General features: G+C 48.0%; 1 protein-coding gene across 8 annotated transcripts in view; it reads left to right on the top strand.

The window, feature by feature from the left end:
- The window catches only part of frmd4a (FERM domain containing 4A), a 734,343-nt gene that overhangs the window by 543,313 nt on the left and 172,126 nt on the right, over window positions 1-18,904 (top strand). For all 8 annotated transcript variants that reach the window (XM_038811950.1, XM_038811947.1, XM_038811948.1 and 5 more), the window contains one exon: window positions 17,380-17,464. In XM_038811950.1, coding sequence (XP_038667878.1) covers window positions 17,380-17,464 — 85 coding nt within the window. The remainder of the gene's footprint in view (window positions 1-17,379; window positions 17,465-18,904) is intronic.

Here is an 18,904-nt window from a genome sequence, read left to right as displayed (position 1 = left end):
CTTTAAATTTAAAGAAACGACAAGTAAGGATGCTCTGTGAAACCTTCTTCCCTGCCCGACCTGCCCTAATAGCCGGGATTCTCCGCCCCATCGGGATTCCCAATCTTAGCGGCGGAATGGACAATCCCCGGCCAGTAACTTCTTTAATGAATTGTTGTCAAATGTCGCTTTATGACAATCCAATCCAGTGAAGCACCTTGGAACATTCTGTCACATTTGCAGGCACTATATAAATGCAAAGCTTTTGCTGTTTATGGACCTTGCAGCACAGAAGAAGAAGGGCAGAGAGTTACGTAGAAAATGTCAGACCTGACCTGTGTCTCCATTTTGCAAGGTGATGAATAAATCCTGTGGTTGGCGTTTTAAAAAAAAAAACTTTTTGTTGGCTCCAAGTCTCTGCTGCCTTAACAGGACAGGCCGGGTCACCGTGGTGGGCGAACGTCCCCAAATTCACCAGCTAGCATTTGTCGAGGTTTCGCAAGAATACCCTCAACACTAATAGCCAAGGATGGCAAAGTGATCCTTGGCAAAGTAGCACGCACTCAGCAACCAGATTGCATCATTTAAGTCTGCAGCTTTGTCAGTTTGTGATAATATTCAGTAGCATCAGCAGTGAGTGCTAAATGGGAGGCAAAGACAGCAGGGTAATTATTTGTCTTGTGTTTGTCAGACACGCTTCCAGTTTCACTGGCTTTGTGCACAGTGATGTGGAGATGCCGGCGTTGGATTGGGGTGAGCACAGTAAGAAGTCTGACAACACCAGGTTAAAGTCCAACAGGTTTGATTCAAACACGAGCTTTCGGAGCACTGCTCCTTCCTCAGGTGAGGAGGGGCCGTCTTGAAATGTCCAGGTTCATCATCATCATCACCTCTTCATTCACCTGAGGAAGGAGCAGCGCTCCGAAAGCTCGTGTTTGAAACAAACATGTTGGACTTTAACCTGGTGTTGTGAGAACTCTTACTGTGTTCACAGAAAGGGACAGAGCGAAACTGTCAACGCAGTTTGAAAACAGGGACATTGTTGTAACTCCATGTGTAAGTTTTATCGAAAGGAAGGGATTGATATCCACCCGCCCGAATTACTGTCTCATCGCAGTCTGGAAGGCTGGTGAAATAAAATTAAAAATTCGGAGTTTTAGACGAAAAGTAATCGTCCCAGTTTAGTGGATTTCAGCTGGTTGGAGGTTTTGTGGGTCCTGATTTCAAATTTACAATTTGTATAATCTTCAGAAAAAGGGGCGGGATTCTCTGTCAGCCAACGCCGGAATCGCAAATACACGATCGGATGGAGAATGGCGCCTCGGTCGATCATAGAGGCCGGCACCAGGCGGCAAATATAACGCCATGTTCGACTCGGGGTGAATGTGTTTTATACCACATGCCGGCGTAGACAACTTGCACGGTAAACGCCGGTGAAAATCATTGACCGGCCCAACCCGGCAATTTCACTTGTGGTTTTTCACATCGGGAACCTGGTGTCGTGGCTGCTGAGGGAGAGAGAACGGTACGGAAAGTGCCCCGCATCGCCACAGTTTGCTGACAGCTGTGCCGCTCGCCGGGGGCGGGGGGGGCTTCTGCAAGGGTCGGGGGGCGTATAGTGAGAGGCGGCCAGGAGTTGGGCCGTGGGATCAGGGTGGACGAGCACGAACCAACATAGCCGCAGCCGGCAAGGCAGCTTTCCGGCTGCGCATGTTGCTGACTGCCCACTCGGAAATTAGCATCGTATGGGTGCCCCACCCTGACCAGAACCCCCCCCCCCCCCCCTTGATAATACCCTCTGGCCACAGCCCAACCATCAACAGGATGAACGTGGTCCAAGGCAGCCACTTCATCACCCTAGCTGGGATGAGGGTCGGTGGGCATTGGAATTACGCCGGATCTGTGTGGCACCGGTGCCAGCCCGTGAACGGGATCTGAATCGTTCCAGGACTGGCACCGCTATCGCCCACACAGAACACTCACGATTCAGTCCCCGCAGCAGCACTTACTCTCCCAAACGGAGAATTCCTCGAAGGATTTCACGGTCTTGTGTCTGATCGATCCCAATCTCCTTCTGTTTCCACCTTTTCCATATTTTAATTATCGCAGCTCCAACGTTTTCTGTCATTATTTTTCCTGTCCTTCGTTTCAGTGTTTTCTTTTCTTTCCCTGTTGCTTTTGAGAATAAACACTTAATCCCTGAGATCAGAAACAAAAATAACTTTGAGAAAACTGCTTCAGTTCCAACGCTGCTACCGGTTGGCAGTAGCTGGATACAGAATTGTACAACACAGAAACCACAGCTGCCAACAGGTATAGATCCCCGGCTCAGGTGTATCGGTATTTACTCTCAGCTCAGGTGTATCGGTATTTACTCTGGGCTCAGGTGTGTCGGTATTTACTCTGGGCTCAGGTGTATCGGTATTTACTCTGGGCTCAGGTGTATCGGTATTTACACTGGGCTCAAGTGTTTCGGGTTTTACTCTCAGCTCAGGTGTATCGGTATTTACTCTGGGCTCAGGTGTATCGGTATTTACTCTCAGCTCAGGTGTATCGGTATTTACTCTGGGCTCAGGTGTATCGGTATTTACTCTGGGCTCAGGTGTATCGGTATTTACTCTGGGCTCAGGTGTGTCGGTATTTACTCTGGGCTCAGGTGTATCGGTATTTACTCTGGGCTCAGGTGTATCGGTATTTACCCTCAGCTCAGGTGTATCGGTATTTACTCTGGGCTCAGGTGTATCGGTATTTACTCTCAGCTCAGGTGTATCGGTATTTACTCTGGGCTCAGGTGTGTCGGTATTTACTCTGGGCTCAGGTGTATCGGTATTTACTCTGGGCTCAGGTGTATCGGTATTTACTCTCAGCTCAGGTGTATCGGTATTTACTCTGGGCTCAGGTGTATCGGTATTTACTCTCAGCTCAGGTGTATCGGTATTTACTCTCGGCTCAGGTGTATCGGTATTTACTCTCAGCTCAGGTGTATCGGTATTTACTCTGGGCTCAGGTGTATCGGTATTTACTCTGGGCTCAGGTGTATCGGTATTTACTCTGGGCTCAGGTGTATCGGTATTTACTCTCAGCTCAGGTGTATCGGTATTTACTCTGGGCTCAGGTGTATCGGTATTTACTCTGGGCTCAGGTGTATCGGTATTTACTCTGGGCTCAGGTGTATCGGTATTTACTCTCAGCTCAGGTGTATCGGTATTTACTCTGGGCTCAGGTGTATCGGTATTTACTCTGGGCTCAGGTGTATCGGTATTTACTCTGGGCTCAGGTGTATCGGTATTTACTCTGGGCTCAGGTGTATCTTTATTTACTCTGGGCTCAAGTGTATCGGTATTTACTCTCGGCTCAGGTATATCGGTATTTACTCTCAGCTCAGGTGTGTCGGTATTTACTCTGGGCTCAGATGTATCTTTATTTACTCTGGGCTCAAGTGTATCGGTATTTACTCTGGGCTCAGATGTATCTTTATTTACTCTGGGCTCAAGTGTATCGGTATTTACTCTGGGCTCAGGTGTATCGGTATTTACTCTGGGCTCAGGTGTATCGGTATTTACTCTGGGCTCAGGTGTATCGGTATTTACTCTGGGCTCAGGTGTATCGGTATTTACTCTGGGCTCAGGTGTATCGGTATTTACTCTGGGCTCAGGTGTATCGGTATTTACTCTGGGCTCAGGTGTATCGGTATTTACTCTGGGCTCAGATGTATCGGTATTTACTCTCAGGTCAGGTGTGTCGATATTTACTATTGGCTCGGGTGTATCGGTATTTACTCTGTGCTCAGGTGTATCAGTATTTAATCTGAGCTCAGGTGTGTCGGTATTTACTCTGGACTCAGGTTTATAGGTATTTACTCTCAGCTCAGGTGTATCAGTATTTACTCTCAGCTCACGTGTATCGGTATTTACTCTGGGCTCAGGTGTATCGGTATTTACTCTCAACTCAGGTGTATCGGTATTTACTCTGGGCTCAGGTGTATCGGTATTTACTCTCAACTCAGGTGTATCGGTATTTACTCTCATCTCAGGTGTATCGGTATTTGCTCTCAGCTCAGGTGTGTCGGTATTTACTCTGGGCTCAGGTGTATCGGTATTTACTCTCAGCTCAGGTGTGTCGGTATTTACTTTGGACTCAGGTGTATCGGTATTTACTCTCAGCTCAGGTGTGTCGGTATTTACTCTGGGCTCAGGTGTATCGGTATTTACTCTCAGCTCAGGTGTGTCGGTATTTACTCTGGGCTCAGGTGTATCGGTATTTACTCTGGGCTCAGGTGTGTCGATATTTACTCTGGGCTCAGGTGTATCGGTATTTACTCTCAGCTCAGGTGTATCGGTATTTACTCTGGGCTCAGGTGTATCGGTATTTACTCTGGGCTCAGGTGTATCGGTATTTACTCTCAGCTCAGGTGTATCGGTATTTACTCTCAACTCAGGTGTATCGGTATTTACTCTCAGCTCAGGTGTATCGGTATTTACTCTCAACTCAGGTGTATCGGTATTTACTCTCAACTCAGGTGTATCGGTATTTACTCTCAGCTCAGGTGTATCGGTATTTACTCTGGGCTCAGGTGTATCGGTATTTACTCTCAGCTCAGGTGTATCGGTATTTACTCTCAGCTCAGGTGTATCGGTATTTACTCTCAACTCAGGTGTATCGGTATTTACTCTCAGCTCAGGTGTATCGGTATTTACTCTCAGCTCAGGTGTATCGGTATTTACTCTCAACTCAGGTGTATCGGTATTTACTCTCAGCTCAGGTGTATCGGTATTTACTCTCAACTCAGGTGTATCGGTATTTACTCTCAACTCAGGTGTATCGGTATTTACTCTCAGCTCAGGTGTATCGGTATTTACTCTGGGCTCAGGTGTATCGGTATTTACTCTCAGCTCAGGTGTATCGGTATTTACTCTCAACTCAGGTGTATCGGTATTTACTCTCAGCTCAGGTGTATCGGTATTTACTCTCAACTCAGGTGTATCGGTATTTACTCTCAACTCAGGTGTATCGGTATTTACTCTCAGCTCAGGTGTATCGGTATTTACTCTCAGCTCAGGTGTATCGGTATTTACTCTCAACTCAGGTGTATCGGTATTTACTCTCATCTCAGGTGTATCGGTATTTACTCTGGGCTCAGGTGTATCGGTATTTACTCTGGGCTCAGGTGTATCGGTATTTACTCTCAACTCAGGTGTATCGGTATTTACTCTCATCTCAGGTGTATCGGTATTTACTCTGGGCTCAGGTGTGTCGATATTTACTCTGGGCTCAGGTGTATCGGTATTTACTCTGGGCTCAGGTGTATCGGTATTTACTCTGGGCTCAGGTGTATCGGTATTTACTCTCAGCTCAGGTGTATCGGTATTTACTCTCAACTCAGGTGTATCGGTATTTACTCTCATCTCAGGTGTATCGGTATTTGCTCTCAGCTCAGGTGTGTCGGTATTTACTCTCAGCTCAGGTGTGTCGGTATTTACTTTGGGCTCAGGTGTGTCGATATTTACTCTGGGCTCAGGGGTATCGGTATTTACTCTGGTCTCAGGTGTGTCGGTATTTACTCTCAGCTCAGGGGTATCGGTATTTACTCTGGTCTCAGGTATGTCGGTATTTACTCTCAGCTCAGGTGTATCGGTATTTACTCTGGGCTCAGGTGTGTCGATATTTACTCTGGGCTCAGGTGTATCGGTATTTACTCTCAGCTCAGGTGTATCGGTATTTACTCTCAGCTCAGGTGTATCAGTATTTACTCTCAGCTCAGGTGTATCGGTATTTACTCTGGGCTCAGGTGTATCGGTATTTACTCTCAGCTCAGGTGTATCGGTATTTACTCTGGGCTCAGGTGTGTCGGTATTTACTCTCAGCTCAGGTGTGTCGGTATTTACTCTGGGCTCAGGTGTATCGGTATTTACTCTCAGCTCAGGTGTGTCGGTATTTACTCTGGGCTCAGGTGTATCGGTATTTACTCTCAGCTCAGGTGTGTCGGTATTTACTCTCGGCTCAGGTGTATCGGTATTTACTCTGGGCTCAGGTGTATCGGTATTTACTCTCAGCTCAGGTCTATCGGTATTTACTCTGGGCTCAGGTGTGTCGGTATTTACTCTGGGCTCAGGTGTGTCGGTATTTACTCTGGGCTCAGGTGTATCGGTATTTACTCTGGGCTCAGGTGTATCGGTATTTACTCTCAGCTCAGGTGTGTCGGTATTTACTCTGGGCTCAGGTGTATCGGTATTTACTTTGGGCTCAGGTGTGTCGGTATTTACTCTCAGGTCAGGTGTATCGGTATTTACTCTGGGCTCAGGTGTATCTTTATTTACTCTGGGCTCAGGTGTATCGGTATTTACTCTCAGGTCAGGTGTATCGGCATTTACTCTGGGCTCAGGTGTGTCGGTATTTACTCTCAGCTCAGGTGTGTCGGTATTTACTCTGGGCTCAGGTGTATCGGTATTTACTCTCAGCTCAGGTGTATCGGTATTTACTCTCGGCTCAGGTGTATCGGTATTTACTCTGGGCTCAGGTGTATCAGTATTTACTCTCAGCTCAGGTGTATCGGTATTTACTCTCAGCTCAGGTGCGTCGGTATTTACTCTGGGCTCAGGTGTATCGGTATTTACTCTGGGCTCAGGTGTATCGGTATTTACTCTGGGCTCAGGTGTATCGTTATTTACTCTCAGCTCAGGTGTATCGGTATTTACTCTGGGCTCAGGTGTATCGGTATTTACTCTCAGGTCAGGTGTATCGGTATTTACTCTGGGCTCAGGTGTATCTTTATTTACTCTGGGCTCAGGTGTATCGGTATTTACTCTCAGGTCAGGTGTATCGTTATTTACTCTCAGCTCAGGTGTGTCGGTATTTACTCTGGGCTCAGGTGTATCGGTATTTACTCTGGGCTCAGGTGTATCGGTATTTACTCTCAGCTCAGGTGTGTCGGTATTTACTCTGGGCTCAGGTGTATCGGTATTTACTCTCAGGTCAGGTGTATCGGTATTTACTCTGGGCTCAGGTGTATCTTTATTTACTCTGGGCTCAGGTGTATCGGTATTTACTCTCAGCTCAGGTGCGTCGGTATTTACTCTCAGGTCAGTGTGTCGGTATTTACTCTGGGCTCAGATGTATCGGTATTTACTCTCAGCTCAGGTGTGTCGGTATTTACTCTGGGCTCAGGTGTATCGGTATTTACTCTCAGGTCAGGTGTGTCGATATTTACTATCGGCTCAGGTGTATCGGTATTTACTCTGGGCTCAGGTGTATCGGTATTTACTCTCAGCTCAGGTGTATCGGTATTTACTCTGGGCTCAGGTGTATCGGTATTTACTCTCAGCTCAGGTGTATCGGTATTTACTCTGGGCTCAGGTGTGTCGGTATTTACTCTGGGCTCAGGTGTATCGGTATTTACTCTGGGCTCAGGTGTATCGGTATTTACTCTCAGCTCAGGTGTATCGGTATTTACTCTGGGCTCAGGTGTATCGGTATTTACTCTCAGCTCAGGTGCGTCGGTATTTACTCTGGGCTCAGGTGTATCGGTATTTACTCTCAACTCAGGTGTATCGGTATTTACTCTCAGCTCAGGTGTATCGGTATTTACTCTCAACTCAGGTGTATCGGTATTTACTCTCAGCTCAGGTGTATCGGTATTTACTCTCAACTCAGGTGTGTCGGTATTTACTCTCAGGTCAGGTGTATCGGTATTTACTCTGGGCTCAGGTGTATCTTTATTTACTCTGGGCTCAGGTGTATCGGTATTTACTCTCAGGTCAGGTGTGTCGATATTTACTATCGGCTCAGGTGTATCGGTATTTACTCTGGGCTCAGGTGTATCGGTATTTACTCTCAGCTCAGGTGTATCGGTATTTACTCTGAGCTCAGGTGTGTCGGTATTTACTCTGGGCTCAGGTGTATCGGTATTTACTCTCAGCTCAGGTGTATCGGTATTTACTCTGAGCTCAGGTGCGTCGGTATTTACTCTGGGCTCAGGTGTATCGGTATTTACTCTGGGCTCAGGTGTATCGGTATTTACTCTGGGCTCAGGTGTATCAGTATTTACTCTCAGCTCAGGTGTATCGATATTTACTCTGGGCTCAGGTGTATCGGTATTTACTCTGGGCTCAGGTGTATCGGTATTTACTCTCAGCTCAGGTGTATCGGTATTTACTCTGAGCTCAGGTGCGTCGGTATTTACTCTGGGCTCAGGTGTATCGGTATTTACTCTGGGCTCAGGTGTATCGGTATTTACTCTGGGCTCAGGTGTATCGGTATTTACTCTGGGCTCAGGTGTATCGGTATTTACTCTCAGCTCAGGTGTATCGGTATTTACTCTCAGCTCAGGTGTATCGGTATTTACTCTCAGCTCAGGTGTGTCGGTATTTACTCTGGGCTCAGGTGTGTCGGTATTTACTCTGGGCTCAGGTGTATCGGTATTTACTCTGGGCTCAGGTGTATCGGTATTTACTCTGGGCTCAGGTGTATCGGTATTTACTCTGGTCTCAGGTGTGTCGGTATTTACTTTGGGCTCAGGTGTGTCGGTATTTACTCTCAGGTCAGGTGTATCGGTATTTACTCTGGGCTCAGGTGTATCTTTATTTACTCTGGGCTCAGGTGTATCTTTATTTACTCTGGGCTCAGGTGTATCGGCATTTACTCTCAACTCAGGTGTATCGGTATTTACTCTGGGCTCAGGTGTATCGGTATTTAATCTGAGCTCAGGTGTATCGGTATTTACTCTGGGCTCAGGTGTATCGGTATTTACTCTGGGCTCAGGTGTATCGGCATTTACTCTCAACTCAGGTGTATCGTTATTTACTCTGGGCTCAGGTGTATCGGTATTTACTCTCAACTCAGGTGTATCGGTATTTACTCTCAGCTCAGGTGTATCGGTATTTACTCTCAACTCAGGTGTATCGGTATTTACTCTGGGCTCAGGTGTATCGGTATTTACTCTGGGCTCAGGTGTGTCGGTATTTACTCTCAGCTCAGGTGTATCGGTATTTACTCTCAACTCAGGTGTATCGGTATTTACTCTGGGCTCAGGTGTATCGGTATTTACTCTGGGCTCAGGTGTATCGGTATTTACTTTGGGCTCAGGTGTATCGGTATTTACTCTGGGCTCAGGTGTATCGGTATTTACTCTGGGCTCAGGTGTATCGGCATTTACTCTCAACTCAGGTGTATCGTTATTTACTCTGGGCTCAGGTGTATCGGCATTTACTCTCAGCTCAGGTGTATCGGTATTTACTCTGGGCTCAGGTGTATCGGTATTTACTCTGGGCTCAGGTGTATCGGCATTTACTCTCAACTCAGGTGTATCGTTATTTACTCTGGGCTCAGGTGTATCGGTATTTACTCTCAGCTCAGGTGTATCGGTATTTACTCTGGGCTCAGGTGTATCGGTATTTACTCTCAACTCAGGTGTATCGGTATTTACTCTGGGCTCAGGTGTATCGGTATTTACTCTGGGCTCAGGTGTATCGGTATTTACTCTGTGCTCAGGTGTATCGGTATTTACTCTCAGCTCAGGTGTGTCGGTATTTACTCTGGGCTCAGGTGTGTCGGTATTTACTCTGGGCTCAGGTGTATCGGTATTTACTCTGGGCTCAGGTGTGTCGGTATTTACTCTGGGCTCAGGTGTGTCGGTATTTACTCTTAGCTCAGATGTATCGGTATTTATTCTCGGCTCAGGTGTATCGGTATTTACTCTTAGCTCAGATGTATCGGTATTTATTCTCGGCTCAGGTGTATCGGTATTTACTCTCAGCTCAGGTGTATCGGTATTTACTCTCAGCTCAGGTGTGTCGGTATTTACTCTCGGTACAGGTGTATCGGTATTTACTCTCAGCTCAGGTGTATCGGTATTTACTCTGGGCTCAGGTGTGTCGGTATTTACTCTCGGTACAGGTGTATCGGTATTTACTCTCAGCTCAGGTGTATCGGTATTTACTCTGGGCTCAGGTGTGTCGGTATTTACTCTGGGCTCAGGTGTATCGGTATTTACTCTGGGCTCAGGTGTATCGGTATTTACTCTGGGCTCAGGTGTATCGGTATTTACTCTGGGCTCAGGTGTATCGGTATTTACTCTCAACTCAGGTGTATCGGTATTTACTCTGGGCTCAGGTGTATCGGTATTTACTCTCAACTCAGGTGTATCGGTATTTACTCTGGGCTCAGGTGTATCGGTATTTACTCTGGGCTCAGGTGTGTCGGTATTTACTCTCAGCTCAGGTGCGTCGGTATTTACTCTGGGCTCAGGTGTATCGGTATTTACTCTGGGCTCTGATATATCGGTATTGATGTATACAGATATTTTCATAGAATCATGAATTTACACTGCAAAAGGAGGACATTCGGCCCATCGAGTCCACACCGGCCCTCGGAAAGAGCACCCTACTTCAGCCCAAGCCTCCACCCTATGCCCGGTAACCCTAACTAACCTTTTTGGACACTAAGGGGCATTTTACCATGGCCAATCCACCTAACCTGCACATCTTTGGACTGTGGGAGGAAACCGGAGCACCCGGAGGAAACCCACGCACACACGGGGAGGATGTGCAGACTCGGCACAGACAGTGACCCAAGCCGGGAATCGAACCTGGGTCCCTGGAGCTGAGTTGATTAATCCAGAGTAGATGCACGTTAAAAACACCCATGGTTATTATTGTACCTTTCTTACAATATTTCCTGGTTTATTCTGTGTCCCACTGTGGAACTATTAATCGTGGATCTATAGATTACTGTCACCAGGGACTTATTTCTCTTGCTATTTCTTATTTCCACCCAGACTGATTCTACTTCTTGATTTCCAATATAATTTCTCACTACAGCACTGATCCCTCCCTTTACGAACCAAGCGACACCATCTCCATTTCTTTTCTGGCTATCCTTCCGAAACAGAGTACCTTCGGATATTCAACTCTCAGGCCTGGTCTCTTTGTAACCATGTCTCTGTAATTGCCACCAAATAAGACCCAGCTGTCTCTATTTGCGCTGTTAACCCATTAATTTTATTTTGAATGTTGTGTGCATTCAGCTACAAACCATTTAATTTTGTCCTATTATTAATTTTCCCTCGTAGTCGCACCGTCCTATCCCTGACCACTGACCTAATTGACCCTTGCCAACTTGATTCATCCAGTCTGTGCACATTAAACTCACTTATTGATTATTATTGTGCCTTTCTTACAAGCCCCAGGATTTCCTGGTTTATGCTGTGTATGACTGTCGAACTACAATGGAAAATTTGTACCACAAAATCTAAAGATGTTCCATTTTAGATTTTGTTCAAAATTTTCGAATCATGTTTTGTTTGGTTGCACAGTAGATGGAACTTTGAGAATGATTACAGATCCCAGTCGGTTACAGATCCCAGTTGATTACAGATCCCAGTTGATTACAGAGCCCGGTTGATTACAGGTCCCAGTTGATTACAGATCTCAGATGGTTTCAGATCTATGTTGATTACAGATCCCAGTGAATTTCCGATCCCAGTTGAATACAGATCCCAGTTGATTACAGATCCCAGTTGATTACAGATCCCAGTTGATTATGGGTCCCAGTTGATTACAGATCCCAATTTATTACAGATCCCAGTTGATTATGGGTCCCAGTTGATTACAGGTCCCAGTTGATTTCAGATCCCAGTTGATTACAGATCCCAATTGATTACAGATCCCTGTTGATTACAGATCCCGGTTAATTGCAGATCCCAGTTGATTACAGAGCCCGGTTGATTACATATCCCTGTCAATTACAGATCCCAGGTGATTACAGATCCCAGTTGATTACAGATCCCGGTTGTTTACAGATCCCAGTTTATTACAGATCCCAGTTTATTACAGATCCCGGTTAATTGTAGATCCCAGTTGAACATGGATCCCAGTTGATTACGGATCCCAGTTGTTTACAGATCCCGGTTTATTGCAGATCCCAATTCATTTCAGATCCCAGTTGATTACAGATCCCAATTGATTACAGATCCCAGTTGATTACAGATCCCAGTTGATTTCAGATCCCGGTTGTTTACAGATCCCGGTTTATTGCAGATCCCAATTCATTTCAGATCCCAGTTGATTACAGATCCCAATTGATTTCAGATCCCAGTTGATTACAGATCCCAGTTGATTACAGATCCCAGTTGATTCTGGGTTCCAGTTGATTACAGATCCAATTGATTTCAGATCCCAGTTGATTACAGATCCCAGTTGATTACATATACCAGTTGATTATGGGTCCCAGTTGATTTCAGATCCCAATTGATTACGGATCCCAGTTGATTATGGGTCCCAGTTGATTACAGATCCCAGTTGATTACAGATCCCAGTTGATTTCAGATCCCAGTTGATTACAGATCCCAATTGATTACAGATCCCAGTTGATTACGGATCCCAGTTGATTTCAGATCCCAGTTGTCACACCCCGACCAGCCCCAGAGTTTTAATTGTTGCTAAAAAATGAATTTTAAATTGGATCACGAGAACAAAATGGGCAAACGCACCAATTGGAGCCATTCATTAGACAACAGCTTTTACCATAGATCAGTAAACTGGATCTGTTTGATTTCTAGCACGATCAAAAGGAAATCTACTGATTTCAAACTCCATGTAGGCAGAAGTGGACCTGGACTTAGCACTGCTGCTTCACAGCGCCAGGGTCCCGGGTTCAGTTCCAGCCTCGGGTCACTGTCTGTGCGGAGTCTGCACATTCTCCCCGTGTCTGCGTGGATTTCCTCCGGGTGCTCCGGTTTCCTCCCACAGTCCAAAGATGTGCAGGTTAGGTGGATTGGCCATGCTTAATTGCCCCCTGGGTTAGGTGGGGATAGGATGAGGGTGTGGGTCTATTTAGGGTGCTCTTTCAGAGGCTGGTCGCAGACTCGATGGGCAGAATGGTCTCCTTCTGCACTGTAGGGATTCTATGACTCATATCGCACCTCAACACAACCCTCAGAAACATCTCCAAACATTTCTCAATCACCAGTAATTGAAAATAATTGACTGTTTCTCGGATTCTTCCACATTGGGATTCCTTTTCATGATGAATGTTCTTCAACTATGATTCCATTGAGCTGACGTGTTATTGCAACTGGAGCTAGGTTTCTGCTCAATGAAGAACTCAAGTGTTTGTTAAAATATAGTCATTTTATGGTGTGCTGCGCCCTCTGGTGGACATTAACTAGAGAAACTCAAAAACTAAAAACAGAAAATGCTGGTGACCGTCAGCAATGGCTGGAAGCATCTGTGGAAATAGAAAAACAGAGTTAGCGTTTCGAGTTCAATACGACTCTCCTTCGAAACTCAAATAAACGAAGCGAGCCCATTCTCCGGCCCCGGCCCCTAGACTCAGCCAGTGGCGAGGGTGGGCCTGCTGCCGTCGCGTGACCCCAGCTGCAGCCCCCGGACACTCCGGACGTGACGCCGGCTCCGCGGCACACCTGTCACCCACCCCCCCCCCACCATCCCAGAGATACTCACTTCGGCTGGGCATTGTGGCGAAGGGGCTCCTCGGGCACTCTCTGGTACACACCGCACGGCTGCTCCTGTATATCAGGTGGAGGTAGGAATCCTGAGAGGGCAGATGGTCAGAGGGCAGCCTGACCCCAGGGACTAGCTGCCGTCCGGACGAGATTGAGGCTTCTGGAAAGGGCGATCCCATCGATAGGGAGATGCAGTCGCAGAGAGGGGGGCCACAGGAAGGGGATGCCAGCGACCATCCAGCGCCTGCAAGTGCGGTTCGAGGAGTCCAGCCGCCTTTCGGGGCAGGAGGCGGTGTCGGCCACCCCTGCCACCCAGGCCAACACCGCACGGGTAGCGTCCCCAGTGGAGGCCTTGGGGGGGCGAATGTATCAGCCATGGGTCAGGATGTCCCAGGCCTGGGCCAACCTGTGCGGAAGGCAGACATGTCACAGCGAGCCATGTACCAGGGCCACCTGGAGAAGGCAGTGCCACTCCAGAGCTTGTCCCAGTCACGCCGCTGTCGGGCGGGCTGGGGCGTGACATTCCGTTTGCCGCCCGGCTGACATGCGATTCTCCGCCCGATCGTGTTTCCCGGTCGCGGCATCGGCGGACGGAGAATCCAGCCCGTGATTCCCAATCCTGGGGGCTGAGGGGGAGAGGAGGTGGTGGTGGGGCCTGATGCGGGCCGGAGGGAATCTGTTCTTGCCCTTCCTCGTCCGCAAGCTGTAAACGCTGTTGCCTCTCCCTGAGCTGCCTTCACCTCCCAGGAATCCCAGGCCAATCGGAGATAACCCTGCGGAGCGATTACCTCAGAGACTGCCAGCCTTATCACAAATATTTCAATGACAGGCCTGCCTTCTGGGGGCAGGTTGGGGGCGTTTGAGATTTTTAATATTTTAACATCTGACCTGACCGTGACCCAGCTGCCTTCCGGGATTGACATTCAGCCCCAGAATCTGACTGGGTCTCTGACCCTGGATATCGTTGCCCCAACAGCCCCTCTCCAAACTGTCCATTGCCTGAACATGCTCACATCGACTGAGTTCCTGGGACTGTGGCCCTGAACATGCTTATCCTGCACTCACTGTGAATCTCCGTTTATACCACCCAGGGGCCGGAGAGGGTGCTTTCCGCCACATTTGCTTCCTTAGATAGTGCCGGCAGTGCCACAATTAATGATTGACAGCTTCCAGAACTTTCCAAATGACCCAAGCAGCAACTCAGGCATTTACAGGACCTGTCACATCGTGCCACACCTCGTCACAGCTGTACCTCGGCGAGAGGCCATCGAGATGCCTTTTGGCGTTGGGGCAAGATTGAGGGCGGAATGTGAAAGGTATCCGGGTTTGAAATTCTCATTTGACATCATCACAATTAACAATGTTTGTTTGGTTTAGGAGGTGTTTTCTGCTGCACATTTCTCACCATTTGGTTCATGTTGGCTCATGAATTCTGGGATTGTGGGCGTCGCTGGCTGGGCCAGCATTTATTGTCCATCCCTAATTGCCCTCGAGAAGGTGGTGGGTGAGCCGCCTTCTTCAACAGCCGCAGTCCCTGAGGTGTAGGTGCACCCACAGTGCAGTTAGGGAGAAAGTTCCAGGATTTTGACCCAGCGACAGTGAAGGAACGGCCGATATATTTCCAAGTCGGGAGGGTGGGTGGCTTTGGAGGGGAGCCTCCAGATGGTGGTGTCCCCCATGCTGCCAAATCTGCGGAGTATTTCCGGCATTTCCTGCTTTGATTTCTCTGAGCATCTAACCTGACAATCCCTCTCAGACTATTTCAATGAGATCACATTCTTCTAAACACCAGAGAGTTTTACCCAATCTCTCCTGACAGACGGCCACCTCCTTGGAATTAAATGGGGGGGGGGGGGAATCGCAGCCCATGGAGGTTGAACATTATGGGACTGTAATCCCACAGGAGGCTGAGCTCGAAGTGAGAGCAGGTTACAGATCGGAGGCCACATTGTCGGAGAGAGCTTGATCGTCATTCCCTTGACACACATCTCCCCGCTGTTGGGAATGCAGGATTCCCTCTCGCACCCTCAGTGGGGATTAGCAAGGCCGTCGAAAAATAAATAGTGGAGATGATGTCTGAGAAAGCTGAGGATAATTAACAGGAAGTTGAGTCTAAAAGCAGTTGCTTATATGACATGCCCTGAACATAACCAAGTCTAAAGCAGCTGCTCGTGCACAATGCAGTCATTGCTGCTGGAGAACTTTCAATATTTGACCCTCATTTTAGCAAACTGTGTTTGTAGAGTTCGCCCGCCTGCTAAATATTGCATGACATTTTTACAATGTTAATAACAATCCCGCTACAAATTATACATATATTTAACATGTTGAAGGGCCAGTGTAAGCACAAATATACCCAAATATAAAACATGTTTGGCTATCACGATGGTCGTCATGGCTCACGTTGTCAGTTATGGCGCGCAGTTTGTAACAGGCGTGTGTCTGAAGTTCATTCCCACTGCTGGGCTCAGAACTCCAGGCTGACATTCCCGTGCAGACCTGAGGGGGGTGCCGCATTGCCTTTTGGACTAAATGTTAAGCTGAAGCTATCTCTGATCCCTCAGGCAGGCATAGAAGATCCCATGGCACCATTTCAAAGAAGAACAGGGTTGATTATCCCTGGTGTAAAATTTCAAGGATGGCAAGCGATCGCGCTCCCCATCCTGAGGGGCAGCCTCTAACGCACGGGTTCAACATGAACGTTGATTGGTAGTGGGCAGGACTTCCATTCACCCTTGGAAGGGTGCTGGGCAGACCACCCGGCCAGGCACAGCACTGCAGTGGTCAGAAGCGGTACTACAGCGTTCTGCCTGGGACTAAGTCACGGGACCTTTGAAAAGGTCAATCCTGGAGGTTCCCGGCGACGGATCGCCCAGAGGAGGATCAGGAGGGCGTGCTCGTGGTGTCTGGGGTTCCCGAAACGCCAATGTCCCAACTCTGAGGGGGCCTTCGGATTTGCGTAAGAGATGTGGGGGGTGGTGAGGTAGAACCTTCTTTACACAGAGAGGGTTAGTGGCGAGGAATGAGGGTTTGAAGGAAAAGGTCCTGTACAGAACAAGCTTGCGCAGACAGCCAATGACAGAATAACCACACACTCTGTTTGTGATGGTTCTGCTCGAGGGAGGAATGTACCGGACACAGTCTGTGCCATACATGCTGGGGGGGGGGGTCTTCCGGCGCTGCCGACAGTGCGCCCGCGTGTTGGGTTTCCCACCAGTCAGGGGTGCATTCAACGGGAAACACGGTTGACAACAGAGAGACCAGAAGATCCCACCGCTTGCCAATTGCAGGTCGCGGTGTAACATGTGGCGGGGTGCGTGGATAATCCCGCCCTGCAGGCCAGACGGGTGAAAGAATCACCTTCCAGATGGAAGCATTCAGCAAAATCTCTGTTACATCCAGTATCAGAGCGAACCTCCACTTCTAGATGTGCTTTCCATTTTGATTTTACCAAAGATCTCCCCTCCGAGCGGCTTAGTAACGAGTTAGGTCACAGTGACATTGTATTGCTCTCTGCTTTAGAAAAAGGATTCAATTCCCCTGCACTAAAGGGGGTGGGCTTGTTGAGCGCAGCAGTCCTCAGAGATATACATGCACAACTATAAGTTAAACTGTGATGATAAACAAGAATTATGTCTACAATTGGAATTATTCAATTTTTTGAATCAACAAAATATTGGGATCATCGCCAGCTTTCGACGCCCTTAGCCAGCTCTTCTGCTTTCGAGTATTTCTGGCTGTGTCGAGATCTCTTTCATGAAAAGCTGAAGGTAAGTCAATAGGTTAGTTAGTCCGACTTCACCCTTCGAAGCCAGTCTGATTCAATGTTGCAGAGTTGAGAAATGGAAAGTGAAAATATGAAAACCCTTGACCAGAGATTCTGAAGGGAGGGAAGATAATTTCTTCATAATGTTTACACTGAGATCTCAATTCTTTTGCAGGTTCTACATCGAAAGCATTGCTTACCTGAAGGACAATGCCACCATTGAACTATTTTTCCTGAATGCAAAGTCTTGTATCTACAAGGTAAGAATGTGTTCCCAGGGCCAACGTTTGTGACAATCTCTGTTATGATACTGACTAAGTCCAGTGCTGCTCGGCCTACAGAACTTGAAAAGACGACAGGAGAAGTATGAAGTATAGTAGCATAGTGGTTATGTTAAATAGCTGTTCTATTAGTCACCCTGGATTAATGATTCAGGTGCAAATCCCACCATGATGCTTGGGAATTTAAATTCAATTAATTCAATGAATCTGGAATGAAAAACCTGACTCTAGTAATGACGATGAAGCTACTGGATTGTTGTAGAAACCCATCTGGTTCACTAATGTCCTATACGGAGGGAAATCTGTTGGGCGGGATTCTCCCCTACCTGGCCTGACGGGCCGCACCGGCGCTGAGGAGTGGCGTGAATCACTCCGGCGTCTGGCCACCCGGAAGGTGCGGAATCCTCCGCATGCGCAGGAGCACCAGCGTGTGCTGGCTTGATCCCAGCGCATGCGCAGGGGGGGGGGGTTCGTCTCCGCGCCGGCCATGGCGGACCGTGACAGCAGCCGGCGCGGAGGGAAAGAGTGCCCCCCACGGCACAGGCCCGCCCGTGGATGAGTGGGCCCTGATTGCGGGCCAGGCCACCGTGGGGGCAACCCCTCTCCTGGCCAGATTCCCCCCCCCCCCCCCCCCGGAGGACTCGGCAGGCTGTCCACAGAGCCAGGTCCCGCTGGTACGGACCTGGTTTGATTTACCAGCGGTACCGGCCGAAAACGGGCGGCCGCTCGTCCCATCGCGGGCCGGAGAATTGCGCCCGTTATCTTTACTTGGTCTGGCCTGCGTGTGACCCACAGCTGCGTGGTTGCTTCATATCTACCCTTCTGAAATAATCCAGCAAGTCGCTCATTTGTATTCAAGAACGAAGCTCACCACAAACTTCTCATAAGACCATAAGATATAGGAAGAAGTCTTACAACACCAATGTGGTTGTTTCAAACACTAGCTTTCAGAGCACTGCTCCTTCCTCAAGTGCTCCTCCACATTATAAGATATAGGAGCAGAATTAGGCCATTCAGCCCATCGAGTTTGCTCCACCATTCAATCAGGGCTGATATGTTTCTCATCCCCATTCTCCTGCCTTCTCCTCATAATCCCTGATCCCCTTATTAATCAGGAACCTATCTATCTCTGTCTTAAAGACACTCAGTGATTTGGTCTCCACAGCCTTCTGCAGTAGTGTTCCACAGATTCACCAGCCTCTGGCTGAAGAAATTCAACCTCATCTCTGTTTCAAAGGATCGTCCCTTTAGTCTGAGATTATAGTTTTTCCTACAAGTGGAAACATCCTCTCCATGTCCACTGTATCCAGGCCTCACAGTTTCCTGTAAGTTTCAATAAGATCCCCCCCCTCATCCTTCCACCGAGTACGTAGAACATTACATAGAACACTACAGCGCAGTACGGGCCCTTAGGCCCTC

Source organism: Scyliorhinus canicula, chromosome 11 (assembly GCF_902713615.1).
Source record: "Scyliorhinus canicula chromosome 11, sScyCan1.1, whole genome shotgun sequence".
Classification (NCBI taxonomy): Eukaryota; Metazoa; Chordata; class Chondrichthyes; order Carcharhiniformes; family Scyliorhinidae; genus Scyliorhinus; species Scyliorhinus canicula.
Note: the sequence above shows the minus strand (reverse complement) of the source record. Positions and strands in the feature narration are given on the sequence as shown.